This window comes from Salvelinus namaycush, chromosome 25, assembly GCF_016432855.1.
Source record: "Salvelinus namaycush isolate Seneca chromosome 25, SaNama_1.0, whole genome shotgun sequence".
Lineage (NCBI taxonomy): Eukaryota > Metazoa > Chordata > Actinopteri > Salmoniformes > Salmonidae > Salvelinus > Salvelinus namaycush.
The window spans coordinates 28,587,435-28,603,162 of NC_052331.1; the positions used below are offsets into that span (position 1 = coordinate 28,587,435).

Below are 15,728 nucleotides of genomic sequence, written 5' to 3' on the forward strand. Positions count from 1 at the left end.
TTCCTTTTTGGATTTATAAATTCATGATATGTACCCATTGAGTCTTGAAGAATATAACATATGAATAAATGCCTCATGAGCTTAGTTCAACTGTTGTACCCCATCAGAACTCAAAATATAAGCATGTTTTACTCCAATGTTTGTAAACAAAGTAAATGTAAACAAACACCATATAGCCTCAAAACATGATTCAAATCTAATTTTGGTCCCGTGTGGCTCAGTTGGTAGAGCATGGCGCTTGCAACGCCAGGGTTGTGGGTTCAATTCCCACGGGGGGACCAGGGTTCAATTCCCACGGGGGGACCAGGATGAATATGTATGAACTTTCCAATTTGTAAGTCGCTCTGGATAAGAGCGTCTGCTAAATGACTTAAATGTTAAATGTTAAATGATATCATGGATGGTCAGTGCTTGCATCCATAACTCTGTCTATGAATTTGAGTGGTTCAATTTCTCCAGCCCCATCCCTCAGCTTTTTAACGAAATATGGGCAGGGGAAAAAGCATTGTTATTGTTTCTACTGCTGATTGCAGCTTTAAGTTACCATTATAGTAATCAGAGATGATCATATTCTATTAAACACTGGGCAGGGGAACAGTGCAGAGTGGTTGATTAGATAGAACAGGCTGTTTGATGACTAATCATATGACGCATCTGTAGTAAAAACTCTCTTCAGGAAAAACAGTTGCTCTTGAGCGAAGCACTTTGCTGATGAAAATGGTGAATACTTCAACAATGTGCCCTATTTAACATGCAAACCAAACTGGGATGACAATATGTCTCCTCTGTACTGTGCTATATTGGGGTGGAAGGGTAGAGTTCATCTGTCTCGTTTGTCTTTAGTCAGAGGGAGTCAGAGAGTGCAACTCATACAACTCTAGAACATCCATGTGTAGGTACTAGTGTAATGACAATAAAGGACTCAAATGAACCAATATTCTGGCATTGGGACTCCATACAGTTCAGCAGACCTACGTACATGTTAGAGTGCACCTGGTTCCCTACGTGCACCCTGCAGTCTCTTCAGTGTGTGTGTGTGTGTGTGTGTGTGTGCACCACAGAAGGTTGGTGGCATCTTAATTGGGTCGGACGAGCTTGTGGTCAAGGCTGGAGGGGAATAAATGGAATTGTATCAAATACATCAAACACATGGTTTCGATTAGCTCAGTTCCAGACATTTTATGAGCCGTACTCCCCTCAGCAACCTCCACTGATGTGCATGCTCCTGTGCATGCGTGTGTGCATGTGAGAGAGAGAGCCAGGGTTCTACAGTCATTAACTCTCCTGTCATCTCTCCATGCTTTAGTCTTCCCTACACTGTAAATTAACTCTCCTGTCATCGCTCCATGCTTTAGTCTTACCTACACAGTAAATGAACTGACCTGTCATCTCTCCATGCTCCAGTCTTACCTACACAGTCATTAACTGTCCTGTCATCTCTCCATGCTCCAGTCTTACCTACACAGTCATTAACTGTCCTGTCATCTCTCCATGCTCCAGTCTTACCCACACAGTCATTAACTGTCCTGTCATCTCTCCATGCTCCAGTCTTACCTACACAGTCATTAACTGTCCTGTCATCTCTCCATGCTCCAGTCTTACCTACACAGTCATTAACTGTCCTGTCATCTCTCCATGCTCCAGTCTTACCTACACAGTCATTACCAGGTTGAACCCCCCTGCTTCTCTCACACCGCAGGAAATTGAATATGGGAGAATATTAAAGGTTTGCTTGCTCAGGCCATCACTGCACTTTACTAGAGCCTGACTATTGTCTGACATTTTAATTGCGAGATGAGATGCTGTGTTTATTGTTCTTTTAGCTTATTTAATCATAAAGTGTGAATACTGAATAATGGCCTACATTAAAATCAAAGTTACTGAGGTAATGAGAGAAGGGGGTGACAGGGACTTATGGACAGAAAGAAAGAAAGGGTCTAATCTGGATTCTGGAATTGATGTACTAAACTCCAACAAAGATCCTTTATTCACATTCATGCCCATCCTGCATAGTGTACGTAATAGGCTCTTTTGCAGAGAAACAGGATGATGCATCTTTTCATTGTTTTGATAACAATGTAGCATTCTACAATAGCAGACAGCAATTTGGAAAGAGAGAAAGAGATGAACATGATGAAAATAATGAAAATGATGATGAGAAAACAAAGGTTGACATTTACAATGTGTGGGCATATAACACAACCTATCATTCCCATCAGAGTGGAAAACCAAGGGTTTTGTTTTTAAATCAGATGAGTAATTTGATAATTTTGCATATGTAAATCGTATAACAGCGGCAGCATAGAGCAGAGACCAGTACTATGGTCTCTTTGACGTAAAAGCCCACAACTCAAAGATGGACAGTAGCTTATATAAGGGGGAATTGTTGTTACAGCTAATACTACAGATCACCTTTAAAGGGGATCACAATGATCAAATGCAACATGACACAGGATTGGGTAAATCCTAATGGTTTCACAACCGCAAACCCTCATTATCATATGGCTCAGCATCCAGGATATGCAGTCAAAACTGATATCTGATCTTGTTTAGCATGGTGTCATTCTGGATGCCTCCAACATGGCACCCTATTCCCTATATAGTTCACTTTTTGACCAGAGGGCCCTGGTCAAAGGTAGTGGACTACATAGGGAATAGGGTGCCATGTGGAACGCATACAGAGTATTTACTTCCCATAACTAATAGACTCCTCATATTGAGTAGGTTCCTAGAAGCTGTGTTGCCAGGAGAATCATTTCCTGTGATGCTGTGAACACATGTTGTATTGTAAACAGGGATGTGTTTGAATATTAGTAGTCATCATCAGGGATGGTTTGTTTGTACAGTGGACATTTTTGTGAAAGGCTTAACAAGGATTTCCTACACTATTAATGTTTAGGCGCACACACATCACGCACGGTTGAGCTACACTGTATTTAGTTTAGAAATCAGATATCACTGGATTGGAGTGGACTTTCATACACGCAAAAATTACACACAAATTGCAAAAATAAGGGAATAACTATTTCAATTGAGGTTATAGATTAAGCTTGTAGTTCATAGTTTTGAACGAAGAAAAAAAATATTAAGAAAATTGTGTAGGCTACAAGGTAATAGCTAGACTGAAATAATTTTTTCTTGGTTCATACCATTAATTCCATCCAACCACTGAGACTTCCATTAGGGTTCTAGAATATAATTATATCAGGAGTCAGAGGACATGGGAAGCCATATTGTTGCACAGTGGTATGTCATCTACCCAGCCTGTTGGCCCACTGGCTTCCCTTGCTCCAGGAAAAATAACACATTTATATGAAACAACAGCTATTACGGGTGCCATCTGACATGCCGATCTCATCAGGAGAGCTGAGTGCTGTAATGTGGGTGTAATAGCACCATGCGTTTACATAAACTGACTCAACCAGGACTAGTCTTCATCATTGTCACCATCATTCTCACCTTCGTCATTATCGTCATTGTCATCAATATCATTATCTGCATAATCATTGGCATTGCCTCACACAACAGCATGCACATTCATATCACTTCAATAGGATTAACTTTTTAAACACAGTTATCAAATCAAATCAAATTGTATTAGTCACATGCGCCGAATACAACAGTGAAATGCAAATAGTCTGGTTAGCCATTTGATTAGGTGTTCAGGAGTCTTATGGCTTGGGGGTAGAAGCTGTTTAGAAGCCTCTTGGACCTAGACTTGGCGCTCTGGTACCGCTTGCCGTGCGGTAGCAGAGAGAACAGTCTATTACTAGGGTGGCTGGAGTCTTTGACAATTTTTAGGGCCTTCCTCTGACGCCGCCTGGTATAGAGGTCCTTGATGGCAGGAAGCTTGGCACAAGTGATTTACTGGGTCGTTCGCACTACCCTCTGTAGTGCCTTGCGGTCGGAGGCCAAGCAGTTGCCATACCAGGCAGTGATGCAACCAGTCAGGATGCTCTCGATGGTGCAGCTGTAGAACCTTTTGAGGATCAGAGGTACCATGCCAAATCTTTTCAGTTTCCTGAGGGGGAATAGGTTTTGTCGAGCCCTCTTCACGACTGTCTTGGTGTGCTTGGACCATGTTAGTTTGTTGGTGATGTGGACACCAAGGAACTTGAAGCTCTCAACCTCCTCCACTGCAGCCCCGTCGATGAGAATGGGGGCGTGCTCTGTCCTCCTTTTCCTGTAGTCCACAATCATCTCCTTTGTTTTGATCATGTTGAGGGTGAGGTTGTTGTCCTGGCACCACACGGCCAGGTCTCTGACCTCCTCCCTATAGGCTGTTTCGTTGTTGTCGGTGATCAGGCCTACCACTGTTGTGTCATCGGCAAACTTGATGATGGTGTTGGAGTCGTGCCTGGCCGTGCAGTCATGAGTGAACAGGGAGTACAGGAGGGGGCTGAGCAAGCACCCCTAAGGGGCCCCTGTGTTGAGGATCAGCGTGGTAGATGTGTTGTTACCTACCCTTACCACCTGGGGGCGGCCCGTCAGGAAGTCCAGGATCCAGTTGCAGACGGAGGTGTTTAGTCCCAGGGTTCTTAGCTTATTGATGAGCTTTGAGGGTACTATGGTGTTGAATGCTGAGCTGTAGTCAATGAATGGCATTCTCACATAGGTTTTCCTTTTGTCCAGGTGGGAAAGGGCAGTGTGGAGTGCAATAGAGATTGCATCATCTGTGGATCTGTTGGGGTGGTATGCAAATTGGAGTGGGTCGAGGGTTTCTGGTCTCTATGAACTATAGTATTCAGGTCCATTAATACCCTAGACAGAGGCAACATCAGCAATCATCAGAGGTGAAAGTAATTGCTTAATTCCTTCCCAACCTGTCCTCTACCTTTTGACTGTTTACTCACTGGGCAAACTGTGATAAGGACAAGACAGCTATAGACCATCATTATGGCAACTGACCGCTTTCAACTTTATCTGCCTCTTCTTTCCCAACAAACACTTTCACAGTTAACAAGGCTGTTACCAGTATCAAGACAGTTTTAATTAAAAGAGAGATGATGGCCTACATTCAGCCCAATACAAAACGATCAGTCCTTGACTGACTAGGACTGTTCTACAGATATGGTTCCTAGAAGAAAATTCTAGAAAAAGGAAACTTTTTCTAACGACTCAATTAGACATATTTCAATGGACGCTTTTGTAACAAATCCCTATGTGAAACATATATTGACTGAAGAGATTGCTAATACACAATCAAATATTAACTTCATGATTCATCTTGACTTTTATGTTTTATGTAGGTGCATATTCAGTATCTTATACAGGTGCTAACTCTTGGCTCTATGTGATATAATCTCTCAGAGCAAGATGAGTGTGTCTGTGAATGTCTCAGCTGTAATGTCTAGCACCCTACCTTATGACAGAACCTAGTGTGATAGCATCAGGATCATCATCTCATGTTTTATGACTGAGAAGTCATTTTATTGACTCTGTTATCTAGTGAACATTTTCATTGTGTAAATTAACATATTTACTCCATTATTAAATGCAAACACAAAGCATATTATAATACATGTCAAAGTACAATTTCACAAATATCCTATTATCTAAGGTAAAATAAATCTAAGGAATTGCGTCCATTTATGCGTGAAATTCTCTTCTGACGACTGGATACATTATGATGACGTTTTTGGAGAAGTACTTATACCTATCAAGACACAAAAATTGCGTTATGAACTTAACTCAGACAGCATACATTTTGAGCATCCTCCTGAGTATTTGGCTTCGTGACCCACAAGCTTGTCCAGCTGTGCGACTTCAGAGAAAGCTGATTGGCTCAATCGCAAGTGCTTTTTTTCTAACGGCAAGAGGGTAATATATTTGTTACAAAGCCTCACAATCAACAGTTCCTACAGCAACACAACAGGACTTGGACTAAACAGAAAAACAGAGGCAAGTATTGGCTTTTCTTGGTTTGTTTCTTCTTGGCAACTTTGTTACTTTGGAAAGAAGATCACTGAGTTTAATTTCCACTTGGGCACATACGTGGCTTTTTTCGTATTGTCCATGTTGTATCACCTCGTGAGAAATTAACAGTAAGTAAAACTCTTAATCAGAAACGTATTCTAATCGATGATATGTGTTGGCTTCTCTGCCCAAAATATTTTCTCTAGTCTATGGCTGTGCCGGGGAACTCACTACGGATACTGCTTCTCGGTGCGTATTTTGCGCTGACGGTCGGAGCGGACTGCGAGAAGAACTGTGCGCTCTGCCTCAACCGTCTACGTGGGCATCAGACGGCGATTACCACTCTGGTAGGTCAAGTACTTTTGGACATGTTTTAAAGCATATATTTAGAGTAAAGTAACGGGGTGATACTTTTTCCCGCGTCTAAATTGTTCGTAGGGAAAGATTACGCAGTAGGCTACGCACCTGTGTTTTTTGGTCACCAAAAGACGCAATGGATAGGCAATGTTCCATGAGGTGCGTGTATACTTGAAACACGACATTATTAAACTCATTTTCATTTATTTTGATCCACGTAGACAATGTAATACCAATTAAATTAGGCAACCCATAATGTCAATTGCATCAATATGACATTAATGATTAATGTCGGTTGGATTTTAATCTAGGTACTTGTGTTGTTGGTCTAACTGGCGACAACATGAGACCACGAGGCATTTATTTTTGCCATGCTTCATGAAGTTTTGAAATTAGATGAGGATTTGGTTTCATTTATTACATATAGCCTGTAGTAAAACCAAGACTGTTGCGCATCATCAATTTCAAGGGAGCCTTGTCACTTCGATTCTTGAAATGTAGGCTATTAAAGGCAATTGAGGAGTGACTGAATCAATGTCTGATTATCCATTCAATAGTACTGGCCTATCCCAAATGCTCAACATCGAACAAAACGTCTAAAATCTTACCACAATGGCATAAATTCAGTATCTCCATCAAACCTGTCTTTATTTGTGGCCCTTAGTATGTTTTATCTCCATCAGGGGGCAGCATGTTGGTGGTTCAATATAGCCTCAATAAAAATGTTGGTAGATAGCATATTTTCATATCATTCAAATTCCCCCAATAAAATAAACATTCATATGAGAAGTTATTTTCTATCAGATAATGTATTTAGAATTATATGTAGGCTATACAAAAGCACTATTTTCTGCTTTGACAGCTCAGACATAAAAATACATGTTTATGAGGCATTAAAGATGTAGGCTTTGAGGAACATCATGTCTCATTAACTGTGATTCTAAAAAGTGGTAAAATGCACCAGATAAGTGTCTTTCCATCTGTTTCAATATAATGACTTAAAACGAGTAGAGCATAAACATCACATTGGAATAGGCAAATAGAATGAATTTGTTCATACATCCAACCGTGTCTCTCCGACATTGGCGAGAGTAGCAGCCACACCCAGAGTATTCATGCACCAGAATTTGACTTGTTGTATCCCCTGTTAAATATTGTTTAATTAAACACTACTTTATATGTAAAATATGCCTTTTTTATTGCAAAACAATGTCACTCCAGTCAATACAGTGGCAAGAAAAAATATGTGAACCCTTTGGAATTTCCTGGATTTAAGCATAAATTGGTCATAACATTTGATCTGATCTTCATCTAAGTCAACAATTAGCAAACACAGTCTGCTTAAACTAATAACACACAAACAATTATATGCTTTCATGTCTTTATTGAACACACCATGTAAACATTCACAGTGCAGGGTGGGAAAAGTATGTGAACCTATGTGAAGTATGTGAAACTGGTTGACCATCTTTTGGCAGCAATAACCTCAACCAAACGTTTCCTGTAGTTGCGGATCAGACCTGCACAACGGTCAAGAGGAATTTTGGACCATTCCACTTCACAAAACTGTTACAGTTCAGCAATATTCTTGGGATGTCTGGTATGAACCACTCTCTTGAGGTCATGCCACAGCATCTCAATTGGGTTGAGGTCAGGACTCTGACTGGGCCACTCCAGAAGGCGTATTTTCTTCTGTTGAAGCCATTCTGTTGTTGATTTACTTCTGTGTTTTGGGTCGTTGTCCTGTTGCATCACCCAACTTCTGTTGAGCTTCAATTGGCGGACAGATAGCCTTATATTCTCCTGCAAAATGTCTTGATAAACTTGGAAATTCATTTTTCCGTTGACGATAGCAAGCTGTTCAGGCCCTGAGGCAGCAAAGCAGCCCCAAACCATGATGCTCCCTGCACCATATTTTACAGTTAGGATGAGATTTTGGTGTTGGTGTGCTGTGCCTTTTTTTCTCCACACATAGTGTTGTGTGTTCCTTCCGAACAACTCAACTTTAGTTTCATTTGTCCACAGAATATATTTTGCCAGTAGCACAGTGGAACATCCAGGTGCTCTTTTGCGAACTTCAGACGTGCAGCAATGGGTTTTTTTGGACAGCAGTGGCTTCTTCCATGGTGTCCTCCCATGAACACCATTCTTGTTTAGTGTTTTATGTATCATAGACTCGTCAAAAGAGATGTTAGCATGTTCCAGAGATTTCTGTAAGTCTTTAGCTAACACTCTAGGATCCTTCTTAACCTCACTGAGCATTCTCTGTGCTCTTGCAGTCATCTTTGCAGGACGGCCACTCCTTGGGAGAGTAGCAACAGTGAGGAACTTTCTCCATTTATAGACTATTTGTCTTACCGTGGACAGATGAACATCAAGGCTTTTAGAGATACTTTTGTAACCCTTTCCACCTTTATGCAAGTCAACAATTCTTCATCTTAGGTCTTCTGAGATCTCTTTTGTTTGAGGCATGGTTCACATCAGGCAATGCTTCTTGTGAATAGGAAATCAAATGTTGTGAGTGTTTTTTTTAATAGGGCAGTGCAGCTCTAACCAACATCTTCAACTCGTCTCATTGATTGGACTCCAGGTTAGCTGGAGCAATTAGCAATTAGCTTTTGGAGAATTCATTAGCCTAGGGGTTCACATACTTTTTTCAACCTACACTGTGAATGTTTAAATTATGTATTCAATATAGACAAGAAAAATACAATAATTTGTGTGTTATTAGTTTAAGCACAAAGTGTTTGTCTATTGTTGTGACTTAAAATGTTATGACCAATTTATGCAGAAATCCAGGTAATTCCAAAGGGTTCACATACTTTTTCTTTCCATTGCTGCTTCACGGCTGTGTACCATGAGCCCCTTGATAAAGACAAGTCTCCAATGAAACTAGATTTCCAGTATGGTATGGGTTTGTGAGCCGCTGATCCACCTCTGTGTTTTGAGGTTCCTCTTCCCTTCCTGTCTTTACAGACATGCTCAATAGAATGTGAGGGCAGCCTGGACACCACGAAGCTCCGCCTCTGCCAAGACGTCCTATTGGAGGAGGAGCGCGTCGTAGTAGATGACGTCAAACAGGAAGAGGTGCAGGGCCAGCAGCACCAATTGGCCAAGAAGTATGGTGGCTTCATGAAGCGCTACGGAGGGTTCATGATCAGGAGGCGCTCACCCGTAGAGGGGCGAGTGCAGGGAGGAGAGAACAACCCGGTGGCTGAGGAAGAGGACATCCGTCTGGAGATCCTGAAGATTCTGAATGCAGAGGCTGAGGGCCAGAGGGATAGGGAAGTGGCCAAGCGCTATGGGGGGTTCATGAGAAGAGGGGGGGACTTGGGGGGCCTGGAGGGGGTGGGCAGGCCGTTGAAGAAGCGCTACGGGGGCTTCATGAGGAGGGTGGGAAGGCCTGAGTGGCTGGAGGATCAGAAGAACCAGGGGGGTCTCCTGAAACGCTCCTGGGAGGGGGAGCGGGGTGACTCCCCCCTGGCTGAAATACAGAAGAGATATGGAGGATTCATGGACTAGGGGTCAGCCCCTCCTCCAACCTCTCCTGAGTCTGGACTCTCAATGTTGATTAGATTGTCCATTCTTGTTCCGTTGTAGAGCTTCACTGTCATGCTTTTTGTTTGATTTGGTTTAATGTGACAAAAAAAGAGTACTGTATGTTTTATGGTTTTGGTTATTTATAAAATAACCTGTGTTCGTTGTGGTGTACGAGGCTGGGGCATGTGTGGAAAACCAATCGTGGCATGACCTGTTTGTTTTCTTTCCCTTTGTCTTGCCACTGGTTTTTAAAGGGATAGTTCACTTTTTTTAAATGTTAGTCGAGTTTCCACTTAAAAACTGTCATCCAAACTATTTTTAAGTTTGTTAGTTGGTTATTTAGTAATGGCCAGACTCTCCTGGCGAGGTAAAATTACAATAAGCTACAGCTTCAAAAAAGTTAATTATCCCTTTAAGTGGCCATAGAACATTTTCTGAAGCTTCCATTTCCACCACAAAGTATCACAAAAGGCTGTAACCATGGGGGAGTAGGCTATTGTGGCCTTCCCATTGGTGGTTTGGTCTTTGGAACTGAAGGGCCCATCAATGTTATCTGCTTTGTTGTTGGAACATGGAGGTACCCTACTCTAAGTACTGCTATACCAGTGTGTTGTAGTTATCTATCTAATGGCAGTGTGTCGGTCGCTTTTGTTATTATAATAACCATGTTGCTCTTTCCACCGTGCTCACACTTATCCCAGTATGCTGATGTTGAAACATGTTGCTTTCAGTCGATAAATGCCCTCATTTTTTCTTCTTTCTATTGAGAACAGAGCAGCATTTCAGACCAATTAGTTGTACGAAACATAATAAACCCATGTGTCCTGCAGAAATAAGTGGACTCCACTGGCTGTTTGATGTGTTTTTCTGCTTGGGAAGTGGAGCCAATGTTCCTGCCTCTGCCAAGCCCACCTGAGATAATAACTCTGGTGTTAATGGTGAGGATTGTATTTATTTGACGCATTCACTCAGCTTCACTCAGCCCTATGTCTATCTTTTTTTGTACAGATTGCTCAAGTGAGCGCAACATATTAACAGTTTTTAGTTTCTTAGCTCCCTAACGTCTCAGACTACCAAAACTTTACTGATTGATATTTTGCTTAACTTAATTTCCCCCCAGAGGTTTATATGAAGAATGCTCTTCAGAACAATAAGGCAGTATTTTAAATGACTCACAAGTTAGATCTACAAAACAGGATAAATAGCCCCCTCTCCTGTCTGACACATTAATTTATATCTTTAATTTCTCTAACTTCACTTCTCAATGGTAGTTGTTTCCAAAGGCACCGCCATATCTATATCCACAGCCATTAACTTCCAAAATGTTGGCAGATACATACATAATGTAAGGAATAAACGCTGATGTTTTGTACATTACCTTGGGAAATAATGGACGACGCAGCGGGGAGGAGGCGGAGCCGAGTTCCTTTCTGTAGGTAATTTTTCCAAGGTAATAGAGTACCACAGTAATAGGCATAAATAACCATGAAACCTAGCGGTCAAACAGGAAAATGATTCCAATCGTTTTTCCACCATTCATTTTTTCCCAAAGGGGATTTTAGAAAAACTTAAAATAAAAGCAGTGTTTTGTGTTTGTTTACCCAGGCATGACGTTTTGAAAATCTCACTAGGACAAGGTGACTTATCAGTACATTCGCCTGTATTTACCCCCCAAAAATGAAATGCTAATTAGCTACTAATTTGGCAATCATAAAGAATTACAAATGCCATGATGATCTGGATGAGACTGCCGAATCGAGGCAAAGGTAAGAATCTCTGTTGTTAGCTAAATGTAGTAATTCATAATTTGGCTACATTTCTTTAAATTGACAATTCTGTGAACTGTCTCATGCAAGTTTTAAATTGACACAATACCTGTTAGCAAAGGTGTCAGCTAGAGATGACGTGCAGGAGCTTGCAGGGATTTGTAGTTTTGCATGAGGCCTACTTTGATGCTAATTAGCATTTTCGAATCTGAGAGTAAATAGAGCTGAATATATTGATAAGTCACCTTGTCCGAGAGAGATTTACATGTTATCAAAACGTCACGCCAGGGTAAGCCTACACGAAACACAGCCCTTATTTTAAGTGTTTCTAAAATTCCCTATAGGAAAAATGAATGGTTTAAAAACGATTGGAACCATTTCCCTGTTTGACCGCTAGGTTGTATGGGTCTTATGCCACCTCCACTGTGGGGTTCTATGTACAGAACATTGGCGTTTATCCCGCTTATACCACAGTTGCCAAAGAAAACATTACTAACACACACATTTACCGAATATAAATAAAATGTTGTCGTTGATATTTTAATTTATATAAGCAACTTCATACTTTCTCATCTTTTGGTTGCTAGAGACACGACCCAGTCGTTTGTTTGATTAGTTCTGTCACACCCTGATCTGCTTCCCCTGTCTTTGTGATTGTCTCCACCCACCTCCAGGTGTCGCCCATCTTCCCCATTATCCCCTGTGTATTTATGCCTGTGTTCTCTGTTTGTCTGTTGCCAGTTTGTCTTGTTTGTGAAGTCAACCAGCGTTTTTGTATTCAGCTCCTGCTTTTCCCCAGTCTCTCTTTTCTCGTCTTCCTGGTTTTTGATCCTTACCTGTCCTGACCCTGTACCCGCCCCCCTGACCACTCTGCCTGCCGTCCTGTACCTTTGCCCCACCTCTGGATTACCGACCTCTGCCCGACCTGACCTTGAGCATGCCTGCCGTCCTGTACCTTTGCCCCTGTTGCTGTAATAAACATTGTTACTTTGACACAGTCTGCACCTGGGCCTTACCTTGATTCCTGATAGTTCAATATTTATGGACTCGACCCAGTCGTTCGTTCTTTATGTTCCTTTGCCATGCTCGCTGGCAATGTTCTTATCCCTTGCATGTTAGCTAGCCAGCTAGCAACCAGAATATACCAGTGTGTTGTTGAATAGTCCTTTCTAATTGGCTTGAAGGGCATTCTAGAGAATGTATTATTTCCCTATAACGCATGGTATATTTGCACGGTAGAATTCAATGGCTAGTTAATTTGTGCATGTTTTGTTTAAGCTGCCTTTAAAAGCAAAAGTCGAATTGAATAGAATATTGGTATTGTTGAATTCGATTTTCATAATAGCTGTCACGATCGTCTATGGGTGAGAGAGAGGACCAAGGCGCAGCGTGTGCAAAATACATTCTCTTTTATTTAGAGAAGGGAAAACACGAAACGAACACTGAATACAAACTAAACAAAAAACGACCGTGAAGCTAAATGACGTAAGTGCATAGACAAGCAACAAACGTTCAACATAGACAATTACCCACAAAACCCCAATGCCTATGACTGCCTTAAATATGGCTCTCAACTAGAGACAATGAACCACAGCTGCCTCTAATTGAGAACCAATCTAGGCAGCCATAGACATACAAACACCTAGACAAGTCACTGACCCATTTACCCTACAAAACCCCTAGACAATACAAAAACACATACATTCCCCATGTCACACCCTGACCTAACTAAAATAATAAAGAAAACAAAGAATACTAAGGCCAGGGCGTGACAATAGCAAGCTAGGACTGATGGTTTGGTTAGCTAAACTAGCAAGTCTGTTTGTTTAGTTACCACGGCAACTACTCTAGCTAACTAGTAAACTTGCTAGCTACTTCAGTGGATGTTGAACACATTTCTACCTGCAAATGAACACATTTCTACATGCAGTCGTGGTATAAAAGGGATAATCAACTCGAGGCTCTATGGGTTCTCTGGAATATAATGCAACTCCGTGGAAGGTCAGTTCCACTCCACTAGCACGTCGTGGAACACACTTTCCATACAACGCATAGCCCCTCGTTGATTATCCCTTACTTAATGTCCATTCTATAATGCCCTTCTAGCCAATCAGAAACTAGTATTCAACTACGCTGTGGTATAAAACAGGTAACTGCCTAAATAAAGTGTCTTAATAGGGCGTTGGGCCACCACGATCCGCCAGAACAGCTTCAATGCGCCTTGGCATATATTCTTCAAGTGTCTGAAACCATTCTTCCATGATAAATTCCATAATTTGGTGTTTTGTTGATGGTGGTGAAAAACACTTTCTCATGAGGCGCTCCAGAAACCCCCATAAGTGTTCAATTGGGTTGAGATCTGAACACACACACACATACATACACACACACACACACACACACACAGAAAACCGCCTATGCTCCTTTGAGACCGCTCTTTGAAAGTCACTGAGATCTAACCAAGGTAGCCAAAATAATACATGAACCTAAGCATGATAGGATGTTCATTTCTTAATTAACTCTGTCATTGAGTTGCGCACTCTCCACTCCCTTTTCCCTCAGGACAGCCTCAATTTGTCGGGGCATGGACTCTACAGGGTGTCAAAAGCATTCCACAGGGATGCTGGACCATGTTGACTTCAATGCTTCCCACAGTTGTATCAAGTTAGCTGGATATCCTTTGGGTGGTGGACCATTCTTGATACATACAGGAAACTGTTGAACTTAAAAAAGAGCAGCGTTGCAGTTCTTGACACAAACCGGTGCACCTGGCACCTACTACCATACCCAGTTCAAAGGCACTTAAATATTTTGTATTGCCCATTCACCCTCTGAATGGCACACATACACAATCCATGTCTCAATTGTCTCAAGGCTTAAAAAGCCTTCTTTAACCTGTCTCCTCCTCTTAATCTACGCTGATGTGGCTTTAACAAAATAAAGGCTGTATCCAGGCTGTATCACATCCTGCCGTGCTTGGGAGTCCCATAAGGTGGCGCACAATTGGCCCAGCATCGTCTGGGTTTGGCTGGGATAGGCCATCATTGTAAATAAGAATTTGTTCTTAACTGACTTGCCTAGTTAAATAAAGGTACAACATTTTTTTTATAATAATGAAAAAATAAAAAAACATGTGACATCTATAATGGATCATAGCTTTCACCTGGTCAGTCTATCTATGTAATTGAAAGAGCGGTGGTCCATAATGTATTGTCAAAATATATCCCCCATCTTGAAGAAACATATACTAAAAACTTGAATGTCAATCAATCAGCCTTCATTGACACAATGGAAAAATCGAATAATTCATTACTGAAATATTATGAGCGACTGAGAAAAACAAATTGGTATCATTTAAGGCCAAGTGGCAAACAATAATGGCAATAGGGATGGTGGTGTGAGCATGGGGGTCTGGGAAGATGAGATGTAGTCATTGTTTGTGTGTGTATGTAAGTTGTTGTTTGCATGTATAAGTTTATATTTGGAATGTACATTTTTTTAAAGAATAGAGGGAAAATACAATATTATATACAAATATTATATGAATTTAATTAATGAATCAATTGTTATTCATGGAATGTCTTGTCAACCCTCATTAATCTCACATTAGGCCTATGCTTCAGAAAATTTGAATTGTTATGTACCATGTGATTATGTAGTCGGTCATTTTTTTTCTGTGTGAAAATTTTTGTTTTGACATTCTACAAGAGAAACTATCTAAATAATGTTGTAAAATATAGTCTGCAGGCACTTGTGAATGACAAACATCAATAAATCCCATAATTCCATGTGTAGTTCCAGAGCTCGAGTTTTGACAAAGAACATGGATATACTGACAAGATACAAGTCTTGGTGCCCTAACAATGGGAGTCTTTGTCCACAAAGCAACATGGGCGAGCTGTCTAACTCCCAATCATTTTTGAATATTCGATGAGGGTTGTTGACGTCAGCCGCCTGTATTCAATGGAGAGATACGATGCTACTAGCTTCATCCGATATAAAGTTTTTTTTCTCAAATTGCCGTGATGTCACGTACCCTACTTATATCAGCGTACTTGTAACAACTTAAGCATTACGAAACTTCTATTCAATCAAATAAACCTCACGTAGCAAATAAGCCATTATTTTTTCGTTGACCAAGTCCCTGGG

The 15,728-nt window shown here is 41.1% G+C and overlaps 1 protein-coding gene across 1 annotated transcript; it reads left to right on the forward strand.

Annotated features, from left to right (window-relative positions):
* The first annotated feature begins 6,125 nt into the window (after positions 1-6,125).
* On the forward strand, positions 6,126-9,795 carry LOC120019867 (proenkephalin-A-like). The gene is made up of 2 exons (XM_038963281.1): positions 6,126-6,263; positions 9,250-9,795. The coding sequence occupies exons 1-2, from the start codon at positions 6,126-6,128 to the stop codon at positions 9,793-9,795; spliced, it is 684 nt and encodes a 227-aa protein (XP_038819209.1).
* The last annotated feature ends 5,933 nt before the right edge of the window (positions 9,796-15,728 follow it).

What these genes read in the sequence shown, in the direction of transcription:
- LOC120019867 (XM_038963281.1), top strand. Translation starts at nt 6,126, where the DNA reads ATGGCTGTGCCGGGGAACTCACTACGGATACTGCTTCTCGGTGCGTAT. An exon ending in AGACGGCGATTACCACTCTG is followed by an intron (nt 6,264 to 9,249) that starts GTAGGTCAAGTA and finishes CTGTCTTTACAG; the next exon opens with ACATGCTCAATAGAATGTGA.